Source organism: Entelurus aequoreus, linkage group LG22 (assembly GCF_033978785.1).
Source record: "Entelurus aequoreus isolate RoL-2023_Sb linkage group LG22, RoL_Eaeq_v1.1, whole genome shotgun sequence".
In the NCBI taxonomy this organism is placed as follows: Eukaryota; Metazoa; Chordata; class Actinopteri; order Syngnathiformes; family Syngnathidae; genus Entelurus; species Entelurus aequoreus.
Window position 1 is genome coordinate 39,434,938 of NC_084752.1, and position 15,336 is coordinate 39,450,273.

General features: G+C 42.4%; 1 protein-coding gene across 1 annotated transcript; it reads right to left on the minus strand.

Annotated features, from left to right (window-relative positions):
• Positions 1 to 11,721: 11,721 nt before the first annotated feature.
• Positions 11,722 to 15,336, minus strand: LOC133639863 (uncharacterized protein C4orf54 homolog). The gene has a single exon (XM_062033525.1). It carries the CDS (start codon positions 15,334 to 15,336, stop codon positions 11,722 to 11,724), a length of 3,615 nt encoding a protein of 1,204 aa, XP_061889509.1.

Here is a 15,336-nt window from a genome sequence, read left to right on the forward strand (position 1 = left end):
CCAGCCTTAAAAAGTGTAGAAATGAGCTCACGTCAAACACTCTTCCAGGGAAGTAAGAACACTTAAGGTGCAGGCTTCTTCACTTCTAATAAACACCTCCACCATATTGAGGAGAGCTGCACGAGTGCAGGAGGACACAGCATTCTGCCACTCATGCATTCACTTGGAACACATATTGGCCTTTCTTGTGTGGCGGACGCACTTAAGTGACTTTCATTCAAGGAAAAATGGTCCCTGTCCTTGATAGTCTTTCAGTTTCCATCTTCCTCACCAAGCGTCAGACTGCAGTAAATCAAAGTGCTGCCAAGCCTGAAGAAGAAGAACCATCTCTCTGCTGGTGTTTGTCAACTAGAAGAACCATCTCTCTGCTCGTGTCCGTCAACTAGAAGAACCATCTCTCTGCTCGTGTTTGTCAGCTAGAAGAACCTTCTCTCTGCTCGTGTTTGTCAACTAGAAGAACCATCTCTCTGCTCGTGTTTGTCAACTAGAAGAACCATCTCTCTGCTCGTGTTTGTCAACTAGAAGAACCTTCTCTCTGCTCGTGTCCGTCAACTAGAAGAACCATCTCTCTGCTCGTGTTTGTCAACTAGAAGAACCATCTCTCTGCTCGTGTTTGTCCACTAGAAGAACCTTCTCTCTGCTCGTGTCCGTCAACTAGAAGAACCATCTCTCTGCTCGTGTTTGTCAACTAGAAGAACCATCTCTCTGCTCGTGTCCGTCAACTAGAAGAACCATCTCTCTGCTCGTGTCCGTCAACTAGAAGAACCATCTCTCTGCTCGTGTTTGTCAACTAGAAGAACCATCTCTCTGCTCGTGTTTGTCAACTAGAAGAACCATCTCTCTGCTCGTGTTTGTCAACTAGAAGAACCTTCTCTCTGCTCGTGTCCGTCAACTAGAAGAACCATCTCTCTGCTCGTGTTTGTCAACTAGAAGAACCATCTCTCTGCTCGTGTTTGTCCACTAGAAGAACCTTCTCTCTGCTGGCTGCTGCTGCTGATTGAAGGTACGTCGTCCTTGGTGCAGACATCTAGAAGTAAAGAGAAAAGAAAATGTTCCGTCAGCATCCACTCAGTGATGTGCACATCGATACTGGGACATCGACACCACCGATATCCATTCTCAGATCAAAATGTGGATCCTTTTGATGTTTTAGTTATTTGAGATCATGTATACACCGTTAACATGATATTATTTATTGTTATTTACATGTTCAGTATTAACATTCTTGTAACTGAATTGTGAATTAGTTTGTATTCTAATGATTTATTTGGATGCTTTATTATTTCACTCGTTTCATTCTTTATGGGTGGAAACACCATTTTTGTTTACTTGATTAACTTCCTCAGTGTACTTCAGAGTTTGACGTCTTGTATTCTTCATGCTTTGAGATGTTTGATTGTTTTTTTTACCTATTGTGTGTTTTTTTTGTAATGTTGATTGAAGTCATCAGTTCAGTTTATTTGGAACATGTATAAGATACAATGTCATGCATCACATATTTACACTTGTTTCATTACAGCACGTCCGAAAAGGAGTAGGAAGAAGCAGAGCTTAGTTTCATATCTTAGCAGTTGTATCCCATTTCTTTGTTCTCTGTTACAGTGAATAAATAATAAATACATTTTTTTTTAATTAATACATCAAAAGTAAACAAAAGTTAAATACATAAATATTTATCCTCTTTTTTTTAAAACTTTTACTTTGTACTTTTTAAGTTGTATTTTATTTTGTTATTATAGTGTGCTATATATTATGTATGTATTATGAAACATGTTTCGCTGTCACTCTTGTAAAAGTTTTATATTTTAATTTTTTTTATCCTGTAAAGCGTCTTTGAGTACTCTGAAAAGCACTATAACAAATAAAATGTATTATTATTATTATTATTAAAAGAGATTTTAATCTCAATTAATTTCTACCTGGTTAAATAAAATAAAAAATAATATACGCAACTTTTAACATTTTAGCAGCCACAATAAGTGTATTTGCACAAAGTATCGGGTCAGTATCGCCGATGCCAGCCTGAATGTTACTCGGTATTGGATCGGAAAGAAAAGGTGTGGTATCGCGCATGACCACTATCGATCCATTCATCTCCGTGTCGCGTGACGATGACGTCGATGTGTGGCGCGTTCCCGAGGCGCAGAAGAGCGAGGAGGCAAGAGTGCAGGTAAAAAGTGTTTAATGTCGCTCAAAACAAAGAAAAGTGAGTCACCGAAGCATAGGGAGAGGCTGTGCTAAAACGATAGCAAACTTTATTTGCGTAGAAAGAATGCTGACTCACACTCAACTTGAATAGAAGTGATTGCAAACCGAAAACATGGAAGGTGAAATGCTCTGGGCAAGATGTGTGAAGCGCCCATGAACAAACACCAACACAACAGGAAGTGCCACCAAAATAAAAGCACAGGACAGGAACCAACACAAAACACAGCAGAACGCCAACAATTTTTTTTATACACGCACATTATGTTATAGCTAGCGATGTAACGATATGCACATTTCATATCACGGTTATCATTATTACCGCCGTATTGTCGAATGTGCTTAAAAAGTAAAAACTCAAATATTTTAACCGGATTGTATTTTTCTTACATAACAAATAAATAGACACACAGTATACTTTTTTGGCAGGGAAAACATTAAATGTTGTTCTGGCTTCATAAGAGCCATATTATTTTTGTTTTCGCGTTTGAATATGTTTTTATCTTCCTCCATTTTAATGTTGTAAACAATTTAGAACGCTTTTTTAAAATAAATGTGAATTAGGCGATCGCTTCACTTCCGGTTCATGTGACGTCACGCGAGTTTACTTCCTGTTGACACACCGTCGGTTTTAAATTACAACCCCCTGGCGCTGTTTTGTACTTATTTTGAATATTATTTCTCAACTGTTTGTAAATGTTACAATTTATAAATAAAGGTTTATAAAATACAAATTAAAAAAACACAGCAATTAGTGATGTGCGACACCACTGATGTTCTTTCCGATCCGATACCAAGTGAAATCAGGCTGGTATCGGCGATACTGATGTGATACAGATACTTTGTGCAAATATACCGAACGTGTCTGCTAAAATTGTAAAAGTTGTATATTTTCAAATAATACCATATCCATCTAAAAAACATCAGTAAAAAAGAAAAAAAACGCTGACATTTTTAAACTAATAAATAATATACTTTGACATCTATAACAAAGTTGTGTCTTTATATATATATATCTATGTTTAATATGGATAGGATTATCTAACAATAAAAATAAAATATATATATCAAAATGGCCCCCGCAGTACAGGCCTGTCACGTCATTCAATGTGTCTTCCACATCGTTTATTTATGACCTGCTTCATCATTTATTGTGGTCTGACACAGCATTTATTGTGGTCTGCCACATCATTTATTTTGGTCTGCCACGCCATTTATTGTGGTCTGCCACATCATTTATTGTGGTCTGACACAGCATTTATTGTGGTCTGCCACATCATTTATTGTTGTCTGCCACATCATTTATTGTGGTCTGACACTTCATTTATTTTGCCACAACATTTATTGTGGTCTGCCACATCATTTATTGTGGTCTGCCTAATCATTTATTGTGGTCTGCCACATCATTTATTGTGGTCTGACACAGCATTTATTGTGGTCTGCCACATCATTTATTTTGGTCTGCCACGCCATTTATTGTGGTCTGCCACATCATTTATTGTGGTCTGACACAGCATTTATTGTGGTCTGCCACTTCATTTATTGTGGTCTGCCACGCCATTTATTGTGGTCTGCCACATCATTTATTGTGGTCTGACACAGCATTTATTGTGGTCTGCCACATCATTTATTGTTGTCTGCCACATCATTTATTGTGGTCTGACACTTCATTTATTTTGCCACATCATTTATTGTGGTCTGCCACATCATTTATTGTTGTCTGCCACATCATTTATTGTGGTCTGACACTTCATTTATTTTGCCACATCATTTATTGTGGTCTGCCACATCATTTATTGTGGTCTGCCACATCATTTATTGTTGTCTGCCACGTCATTTATTGTGGTCTGACACTTCATTTATTTTGCCACATCATTTATTGTGGTCTGCCACATCATTTATTGTGGTCTGCCACATCATTTATTGTTGTCTGCCACATCATTTATTGTTGTCTGCCACATCATTTATTGTGGTCTGCCACATCATTTATTGTGGTCTGCCATTTGATTTATTTTGGTCTGCCACATCATTTATTGTGGTCTGCCACATCATTATAGTGGTCTGCCACATCATTTATTGTGGTCTGACACTTCATTTATTTTGCCACATCATTTATTGTGGTCTGCCACATCATTTATTGTGGTCTGCCACATTATTTATTGTTGTCTGCCACATCATTTATTGTGGTCTGCCACATCATTTATTGTGGTCTGCCACGCCATTTATTGTGGTCTGCCATTTGATTTATTTTGGTCTGCCACATCATTTATTGTGGTCTGCCACATCATTATAGTGGTCTGCCACATCATTTATTGTGGTCTGACACTTCATTTATTTTGCCACATCATTTATTGTGGTCTGCCACATCATTTATTGTGGTCTGACACATCATTTATTGTTGTCTGCCACATTATTTATTGTTGTCTGCCACATCATTTATTGTGGTCTGCCACATCATTTATTGTGGTCTGCCATTTGATTTATTTTGGTCTGCCACATCATTTATTGTGGTCTGCCACATCATTATAGTGGTCTGCCACATCATTTATTGTGGTCTGCCACATTTATTTTGGTCTGCCACATCATTTATTGTGGTCTGCCACATCATTTATTGTGGTCTGCCACTTCATTTAATGGTGCCTGTCAAGTCATTCAGTGTGATGGGTCTGCCACATCATTTATTGTGGTCTGTCACTTCATTTATTGTGGCCTGCCACTTCATTTATTTTGGTCTGCCACATCATTTATGGTGGTCTGCCACATCATTTATGGTGGTCTGCCACATCATTTAATATGGCCCATCAAGTCATTCAGTGTGATGGGTCTTCCACATAATTTATTGTGGTCTGCCACTTCATTTATTTTGGTCTGCCACATCATTTATGGTGGTCTGCCACATCATTTATGGTGGTCTGCCACATCATTTAAAATGGCCCATCAAGTAATTCAGTGTGATGGGTCTTCCACATCATTTATTGTGGTCTGCCACTTCATTTAATGTTGCCCGTCAAGTCATTCAGTGTGATGGGTCTGCCACATCATCTATTGTGGTCTGCCACATCATTTATTGTGGTCTGCCACGTCAATTATTGTGGTCTGCCACGTCAATTATTGTGGTCTGCCACATCATTTATTGTGGTCTGCCACTTCATTTAATGTTGCCCGTCAAGTCATTCAGTGTGATGGGTCTGCCACATCATTTATTGTGGTCTGCCACTTCATTTATTGTGGTCTGCCAATTCATTTAATGTTGCCTGTCAAGTCATTCAGTGTGATGGGTCTGCCACATCATTTATTTTGGTCTGCCACATCATTTATTGTGGTCTGCCACATCATTTATTTTGGTCTGCCACATCATTTATTGTGGTCTGCCACTTCATTTATTTTGGTCTGCCACGTCATTTATTGTGGTCTGCCACTTCATTTATTTTGGTCTGCCACATCATTTATTGTGGTCTGCCACTTCATTTATTTTGGTCTGCCACATCATTTATTGTGGTCTGCCACTTCATTTATTTTGGTCTGCCACGTCATTTATTGTGGTCTGCCACATCATTTATTGTGGCCCATCAAGTTATTCAGTGTGATGGGTCTTCCACCTCATTTATTGTGGTCTGCCATTAAAGTAAGGTGGTCTGTCAAGTCATTCAAAGTGGCCCTCTGATGGCAGCCATAATTGCAATGTGGCCCTCAATAAAACCCCCAGCTTTACAGTAAGACACCGTAAAAAACAAGCATAGATGTTACCATAAAAACGTGTTACCATAGAAACATGTTACCATAGAAACACGTTACCATAGAAACATGTTACCATAGAAACATGTTACCATAGAAACATGTTACCATAGAAACATGTTACCATAGAAACATGTTACCATAGAAACATGTTACCATAGAAACACGTTACCATAGAAACATGTTACCATAGAAACATGTTACCATAGAAACATGTTACCATAGAAACATGTTACCATAGAAACATGTTACCATAGAAACAGTGCTTCAGTGTTTCCATGGCCAGAAATATGCTGTTAAAAACATGGAACACTTTACAGTCGACTTTAGGCACGTGATCTGACAGTTTATTACACTCAAATGTACGCAGCACGTCAAAAGTAAATAATTGAATATATTAGTAATTGTGCAATAATTGAATGATACATTAATATTGACATAATATTCCCTGAGGGCCGCCATAACTGCCATGTGGCCCTCAATGAAAACTGCCATGTTCCAAGTCCTTCTTTCAAGTGCGTCAACATGCATCCATCATGGTGACTTGTAGCAGCCAGCTGTGACAGGCCACTTCATAGACATGCAGCAGCTGCAGGACAGCTAACATGACACCTCTGACCTTGATGCCACTTCTCAGCACACTTCCCCAAGCATGTCGCTGCACTTGCCATTCCTCGCCATGACATCACCGTCCTGTTATTTCACTGTCACAACATTGTTTACACGCATGGAAGCAAGTTGTCACGCCATACAGGAAACTACTTCTGATCTATCAATACTGTGAAGTCTCTTTCTCCTGCTCACATGTTGATGTTTGTTAGTGGAAATTCATATTTTATCTACTGGTTTTATAACTTTTTCACCAAGGAACACCTCAGAAAACACTTAGATCTCCAAATATCTCCATAATGACATCATTAAATACAGTAGTGTAGTAGACCTAAGTATTCATTAAGTACCACCATAATGACAACATTAAATACAGTAGTGTAGTAGACCTAAGTATTCATTAAGTACCACCATAATGACATCATTAAATACAGTAGTGTAGTAGACCTAAGTATTCATTAAGTACCACCATAATGACAACATTAAATACAGTAGTGTAGTAGACCTAAGTATTCATTAAGTACCACCATAATGACAACATTAAATACAGTAGTGTAGTAGACCTAAGTATTCATTAAGTACCACCATAATGACATCATTTAATACAGTAGTGTAGTAGACCTAAGTATTCATTAAGTACCACCATAATGACATCATTAAATACAGTAGTGTAGTAGACCTAAGTATTCATTAAGTACCACCATAATGACAACATTAAATACAGTAGTGTAGTAGACCTAAGTATTCATTAAGTACCACCATAATGACAACATTAAATACAGTAGTGTAGTAGACCTAAGTATTCATTAAGTACCACCATAATGACAACATTAAATACAGTAGTGTAGTAGACCTAAGTATTCATTAAGTACCACCATAATGACAACATTAAATACAGTAGTGTAGTAGACCTAAGTATTCATTAAGTACCACCATAATGACATCATTAAATACAGTAGTGTAGTAGACCTAAGTATTCATTAAGTACCACCATAATGACAACATTAAATACAGTAGTGTAGTAGACCTAAGTATTCATTAAGTACCACCATAATGACATCATTAAATACAGTAGTGTAGTAGACCTAAGTATTCATTAAGTACCACCATAATGACAACATTAAATACAGTAGTGTAGTAGACCTAAGTATTCATTAAGTACCACCATAATGACATCATTAAATACAGTAGTGTAGTAGACCTAAGTATTCATTAAGTACCACCATAATGACAACATTAAATACAGTAGTGTAGTAGACCTAAGTATTCATTAAGTATCACCATAATGACAACATTAAATACAGTAGTGTAGTAGACCTAAGTATTCATTAAGTACCACCATAATGACAACATTAAATACAGTAGTGTAGTAGACCTAAGTATTCATTAAGTACCACCATAATGACAACATTAAATACAGTAGTGTAGTAGACCTAAGTATTCATTAAGTATCACCATAATGACAACATTAAATACCTATTAAGGGGAGGGAAGTTTTTTTTTGGACAAATAGTAGGGGGTGTGGCTTAAATGCACCACTCGCCAGGCGGGTCATTTGGGAGTTTACTTCCCAAAGTGGGCGTGGCATACATGTAACGCTTGTTCAGGGGGTGACGTCACACTCAGTAGGCGTGGCCAAAAACAGAATTAAAACCGGAAGTAGGAGCACATTTTACCCATAGACATGTGCTAAGGGTGCGCAGCATGGAGCGCTACTGCCTACTGGCGCTGACGAGACGCGGGGCCGCCATCTTGGAGTGGTGATCCGCTCCACTCAGTGCAATTCATTTGGCAGGAGCAATGAACTGTCAGCGCATTTAATTCATCTTACCTCACTGAATACCACTGATTTTCACACGCTTTTTTGTCATAAGTGTAGCTGAGATAAAGGACACATGTTTTATTATTCATAGAATATTCTTATATGCTATAAGTGAGCAGACGTCCCAGATCAAAACTGGGAATATAATCCCAGAGAAGGGTCAGCTATTTTGAAGTTGAAGAAACAATATGATTAGGTTATATATACATGCTACATAAACAATGTATGAATACATTAGATATCTATATATCTTATAGACTGTATCTCTCTGCTGCAGCAGCAGAGAGTTTATTCTGTCTTGACACTTTGTATTGATATTTTCTATTACATTCTTCCCTTAAATGATCATGTTTACAGTCATTGTTTTGTATGTATTTTTTATGTATGTCACTTTGGATAAAAGCGTCTGCCAAATACTTCAACATAAACATATATAAACACCTGAAAGTCTTTATATCAGCTAAACCACCAATCTGTTTCACTAGATTCAGAATAAAACCAAATTATGTTTTACCCAATAATGTTAGTATTTGAATATTGTTACTTGAAGGCTTATTCCTGGTTACAATTATACTGTTAAGAAAATGAGAATGCATCATAATCAGGGGCGGCTGGTGAATTTTGTTTTAGGTGGGGCTGAAAGTTTGTAAAGCAAACCCCTGTAGGGGCGTCATCCTCCCCCAGAAGATTTCTTTGTGATTTTCACATATAAATATTGAAGATCTTTGCTCCTTCTCAACTCTGTGCTAATATTCTTTTCACAAAATACAACCAATAGTACGTTCTTGTTAAAACTTGTGAAAAGTAATCCCCCGATTCCTATTTTCAACAGTCCACTCATTTGAGCAGGAAACGCTGAACACCATCTTTGTTTTCTACCTGTCAACTGTCACTTTAGCATCTTTGTTTTCTACCTGTCAACTGTCAGTTTAGCATCTTTGTTTTCTACCTGTCAACTGTCAGTTTAGCATCTTTGTTTTCTACCTGTCAACTGTCAGTTTAGCATCTTTGATTTCTACCTGTCAACTGTCAGTTTAGCATCTTTGTTTTCTACCTGTCAACTGTTACTTTAGCATCTTTGTTTTCTACCTGTCAACTGTCACTTTAGCATCTTTGTTTTCTACCTGTCAACTGTCAGTTTAGCATCTTTGTTTTCTACCTGTCAACTGTCAGTTTAGCATCTTTGTTTTCTACTTGTCAACTGTCAGTTTAGCATCTTTGTTTTCTACCTGTCAACTGTCAGTTTAGCATCTTTGTTTTCTACCTGTCAACTGTCAGTTTAGCATCTTTGTTTTCTACCTGTCAACTGTCAGTTTAGCATCTTTGTTTTCTACCTGTCAACTGTCAGTTTAGCATCTTTGTTTTCTACCTGTCAACTGTCAGTTTAGCATCTTTGTTTTCTACCTGTCAACTGTCACTTTAGCATCTTTGTTTTCTACCTGTCAACTGTCACTTTAGCATCTTTGTTTTCTACCTGTCAACTGTCAGTTTAGCATCTTTGTTTTCTACCTGTCAACTGTCAGTTTAGCATCTTTGTTTTCTACCTGTCAACTGTCAGTTTAGCATCTTTGTTTTCTACCTGTCAACTGTTACTTTAGCATCTTTGTTTTCTACCTGTCAACTGTTACTTTAGCATCTTTGTTTTCTACCTGTCAACGGTCACTTTAGCATCTTTGTTTTCTACCTGTCAACTGTCAGTTTAGCATCTTTGTTTTCTACCTGTCAACTGTCAGTTTAGCATCTTTGTTTTCTACCTGTCAACTGTCAGTTTAGCATCTTTGTTTTCTACCTGTCAACTGTCAGTTTAGCATCTTTGTTTTCTACCCGTCAACTGTCAAGTTTAGCATCTTTGTTTTCTACCTGTCAACTGTCAGTTTAGCATCTTTGTTTTCTACCTGTCAACTGTCAGTTTAGCATCTTTGTTTTCTACCTGTCAACTGTCAGTTTAGCATCTTTGTTTTCTACCTGTCAACTGTCACTTTAGCATCTTTGTTTTCTACCTGTCAACTGTTACTTTAGCATATTTGTTTTCTACCTGTCAACTGTCAGTTTAGCATCTTTGTTTTCTACCTGTCAACTGTCAGTTTAGCATCTTTGTTTTCTACCTGTCAACTGTCACTTTAGCATCTTTGTTTTCTACCTGTCAACTGTCACTTTAGCATCTTTGTTTTCTACCTGTCAACTGTCACTTTAGCATCTTTGTTTTCTACCTGTCAACTGTCAGTTTAGCATCTTTGTTTTCTACCTGTCAACTGTCAAGTTTAGCATCTTTGTTTTCTACCTGTCAACTGTCAGTTTAGCATCTTTGTTTTCTACCTGTCAACTGTCAGTTTAGCATCTTTGTTTTCTACCTGTCAACTGTCAGTTTAGCATCTTTGTTTTCTACCTGTCAACTGTCAGTTTAGCATCTTTGTTTTCTACCCGTCAACTGTCAGTTTAGCATCTTTGTTTTCTACCTGTCAACTGTCAGTTTAGCATCTTTGTTTTTTTACCTGTCAACTGTCAGTTTAGCATCTTTGTTTTCTACCTGTCAACTGTCAGTTTAGGCTGCTCGCCGGCTCCTTATCACCACTTCAAGATGGCGGCCCAATTCCTCGCATCACAGCAGCCAATGATGCGTCTACTTATAACATCTCTATGGCAGTCACCCTCTGCATACCCAGAGGAGCCTGTTCAGTGCTAGACTGTTCAGTGCTAGACTGTTCAGTACTAGACTGTTCAGTGCTAGACTGTTCAGTGCTGGACTGTTCAGTACTAGACTGTTCAGTGCTAGACTGTTCAGTACTAGACTGCTTCATCCCAAGTGCAGGACTAATAGACTCAAAACTATTTAGTCCCACACGCCATCCCACTGTACAACTCCTCTCTGGATAACAGTGCAATACTTTTTTATAACATAGTCACTACTGCCTAGTTTGTCTTGTTATATTCTTATTTTTACTGTTATAGTTTTATTCTTATTGCTGCTTTTTATTTTTATTCTTATTGTAATATTTTTCCATTTTATTTCCATTTATACCCCCATTATTTACTTTTTAAATTCGATCTCAATTCTGTACACTGCTGCTGGAATTTAAATTTTCCTGAGGGGACTCTCCTGAAGGAATCAACAAAGTACTATCTATCTATCTATCTATGTATCTATCTATCTATGTATGTATGTATGTATCTATCTATCTATGTATGTATGTATGTATGTATGTATGTATGTATGTATGTATGTATGTATGTATGTATGTATGTATGTATGTATCTATGTATGTATGTATGTATGCATGCACCCCACACAGAAGCCGGTGATGTTGCGCAGGCAGGACTTACCGCACATGTGCACCGAGACGTCTCCTTGGTCACCGATGCTCCACCACAAAGCTCATTGTTGTCCCGTCAAAGGAAGGCGGCGCGATGATTCTTGGACCTTGCTGCGTCGTGATGCTGATAATCGGCTTTCTGTCCACGCTGGCCACGCCCCCTCTGGCCGAGGAGGGCGTGGGCGGGGCCTCGGCTGTGGCGCTGTAATAGGGGCTCTCCTTCACTTCCTGCTTGGCGCTTCTGGTGTTTTTCAGCGCCTTTTCGCTGGGCTCCAAGGGGACGGGCGACTGCGGCAGCAGCGTGGGCGAGGGGATGAACCCCGGGTAAATCATATAGGTGGGTGCGAAGGCTCCCGGGCTGAGGGCGAGGGGCGGCACGGGGGCGACGGGGGCCATGGGCGCCACCGGGGAATGGGGCACGTCTACGTATTGCCCCGTCTCTGGGTCGAAGAGCCGCTTGGTGGGGGCTTGTACGGGTGTGTCCACCAGGTAGTAATGTCCGGTGGTGGGGTCCAGAAGCATTTTCCGCTGCGTTTGTAGACCTGCTTCTGCTGTAGAGGGTGAGAGCGTGGTGATGGGCGGGGAGAAACACAACACCTGCTGCGTCTGCGGACCGTGCTGATGATAGATAGAAGAAGCCGGGTACTCGGCCATGAATACTCTCTTGGCGTCAGCTTGTTGGCACACCTTTGACTCCGTCCTGTCGGTCACTTTGATATTGTCGGCGTAGCCCAGGCCGGGTATGGTTAAATAGTTCCCCGAGTCGCTTGGCGTGACGTTGGGATTAGCGGGACTCATTTGGAGCTGCCTCTGCTCCACCTGCCCTTGTTTTGGAGGTTCTATTTTCACCGAGAGCGGCGCCTCGGAGCTTTCCGCCGAGCCGATGATGACCTTGTTGCTGTTGCCAAGATGGAGGACGCTTTTGTTGCTGAATGTTTTGCGCGGCGGCGGCTTGTCGAAGTTTTCTTCCTCCTCTTCGGCGCCTTGCTCCTCGCTGGCGATGAGCGACAGCACATGGCTGTCTGTGATCGGCTGCGGCGGTTGAGCTTTGCGTTTCCATTCGTTGCGGTCAAAAACGTAAAGCTGCTCCATCGTCTTCACGGCGGCTTTCAGCTTCTCCAGCGCCGCCTGTTTGGGAACTCTTGGCTCCGCCCGCCAGTCGGCCGCCTCGCCCGCAAACTTCTCCTGCCTTTGCTTCAACACTTTGTCGGCTTCCGCTTGGTCAGGATTGGGCTGCTTAGTGCCAACAGGTGGCGCTCTGCCGGGCGACTTGACGTGGGTTTTTACCGAGTGGCATTTAATGACAATGGGAGAAGGCGACACTTGTTTAACCGGCTGCGTCTTTGTCTTGTCTTCGGCTTTGTCTTCCACTTTGTCAGCCGCTTCTCCCGTGCCGCCTTTACCGTCGCCGTTATCCAGAGAAACTAAGCGATACGAGCTTTTCACCAGTTTGCGCACGTCCCGCACTCGATAAATGGGCGTTTGGAACTTGCCCTTGGTGTCTCTTATGTCCCGGACAGTAAAATTTGGGATCTTATCAGACGCGGACAAGATGTGATATTTGGCGCCGCTCGCTGCCCTGAAAGTGTTTCCTGCGTTGGAGCTTATTTTGGGGGTTAGCAGGCTGGCGATGTTCAACGAGCCGCCATTATTTTCCTTCACGCTTCTTAGGCATATTTTGATCTCGGGTGTTTTTGTGCCCTTGTCGCTTTCGCTCTCCGTGTTTCCCGTTTGGAGCGCCGTCCCGCTTTTTTGACACGCCGCGTCTCCGACGTCCGTTTCCTTGGAGATACGCTGCCAGCTTGGCACAAACAGGAGTTTGGTCAACATGTTGCTCCGGTCCGATTCCTCCTTGGCGGCCCCTTTGTCCTTCCATGAATTAAAGGCGCTGGTCTGACTGTGGCTGAGGACCACTTTGGGCCTCTGGCAGGGTTCCTCCGCGGCATTGCTGCTTTTCTGCTCCTCTACGGGCTCACAGGAAGCCGGCCTGCTGCCTCCCTCTGAAGGCGGCTCGTCTCCGGAATTAGTGAAACCCGTGCTGGATTCTGAGCTCTGCCTTTGAAAGCCCCTCAAGGCCGCACTCCTGTCGTTGCCCCCCTCCAGAGAGCAAGGGGAGACGGACGCGTTGAAGAGCTCTCCTCTCTCCATCTTGCGCTCGTGCTCAAACTGCATCTTTTTGGAAATGACGTTTTGGAGTAGACTGGAGGCAAAAATGGCCCTCTTCTGCGTGTTCCCCGTGCTGTCCGTCTGTTGGTACTGCATCTGGCATCCTGACCTCGCCAACACCGCGCCGTGGGCCTCGCCGGACCTGTTCCTGGTGCTCTTAGGTCGCCTTGTACCCGCTGCTTCTACGTTACACTGCACATTCAACGTGACACCTGCCGGATCTTTCAGCTCCGCCTTTTGACCCACAGATAGCCTCTTAGCGGCTTGTGCCGCTTTCTCCAATGTCCGGTTCATTTCCAGTGTGGCGCTGGAGGTCTTGTGCGCAATGACGCTGCGCTCTGCCCCTCTGGGCATGTGTCCGTAATTCCAATCCACGTAGGCGGACCACTTGTTTAGACTGTACTCCGACATGGACGACGACTCGCTGGAGGTGCTCAAGTTAATGGTATCAAAGTAGGGGCACGCCAAGCTCCGGAAAGACCTGGCGGTTAAATTACGCACTTCTTTATCGGCGTCATCGAGCTCGCTGATGGAGCTGGAGGCGCCGCTGGAATACTCGTTAATGTCTTTCCGTCGTAGTTTGGTTGCAAGATGTTGGCGGCCCGGAGCTGGGATGAAAAATGTTGCTTTGTTATCTCCTAAGGGTCCGGGTCTTACAAAAGAGAAGTGTTTGGCGCCCTGGTCCACAACACCCGCAGGCTCCTCTTCGGACGGTTTAACGGATAGGTGGATTTCCCCCAAACCGGCATCCCCGATCATGTGGTCCTTACACAAGCTTTCGTCCGAGCTGGCACATTTATCCGAGTCGCACAGATCGCTGTCGTCCTGCTCGGTACTCACGCCAAGTTTGGAGCCCACTTTTCCCTCCAGGATCAAAGTCCCGGTCCGGGTGTCGTCGCTTTCAAACGAGGCGTAATCCACAAAGGTGTAGACCAAGTTGTCGTCCTCGAAATCCCAGCTGGCGCCCCGGCCCAGGTCGTAGTCCACTTCGTGGTCGAGTTCCGTCAGCTGAATCTCGTGCGTGGTGATGTAGTGAGACTCGTCCTTCAGCGTGTCCGTGCCGCTGTGGTCGGAGAGCGCCGCCTCGCTGGTGCCGTCGTCGGACTCGGTTCGGCTGTTTAGGTACATGTCCGTGTACTGGAGCTCGTCCTCTTCGCTTAACTCGCTCCGAACCCCGTCCCCGGAGTCCTGCTCCTCGGCTGGAGTCGGGTCAGCGACGCCACCGGCCATGTCCAAAGAGTCCCCCGAGGGCAGCTCCTCCGGGGCAGGTCTGGGCTCTCCCTGCTTGGAGCCGTCGCTCTTGACAGACAGCTGGCTCCCTTCGCCGGTGAACGTCACTTTCACGGTCTTGTTTCCATCCGGTCTCATGTCCAGATCCACGTAGTTGGACTCGCTCCTTGTCTGGACATGTCCCCCGGTGCCCCCCTTAAGAAGCTTGTCAGGTCCGGGGCCATCTCGGTAAGTGAGAGTTTTCTCCGCTGCTTCCAT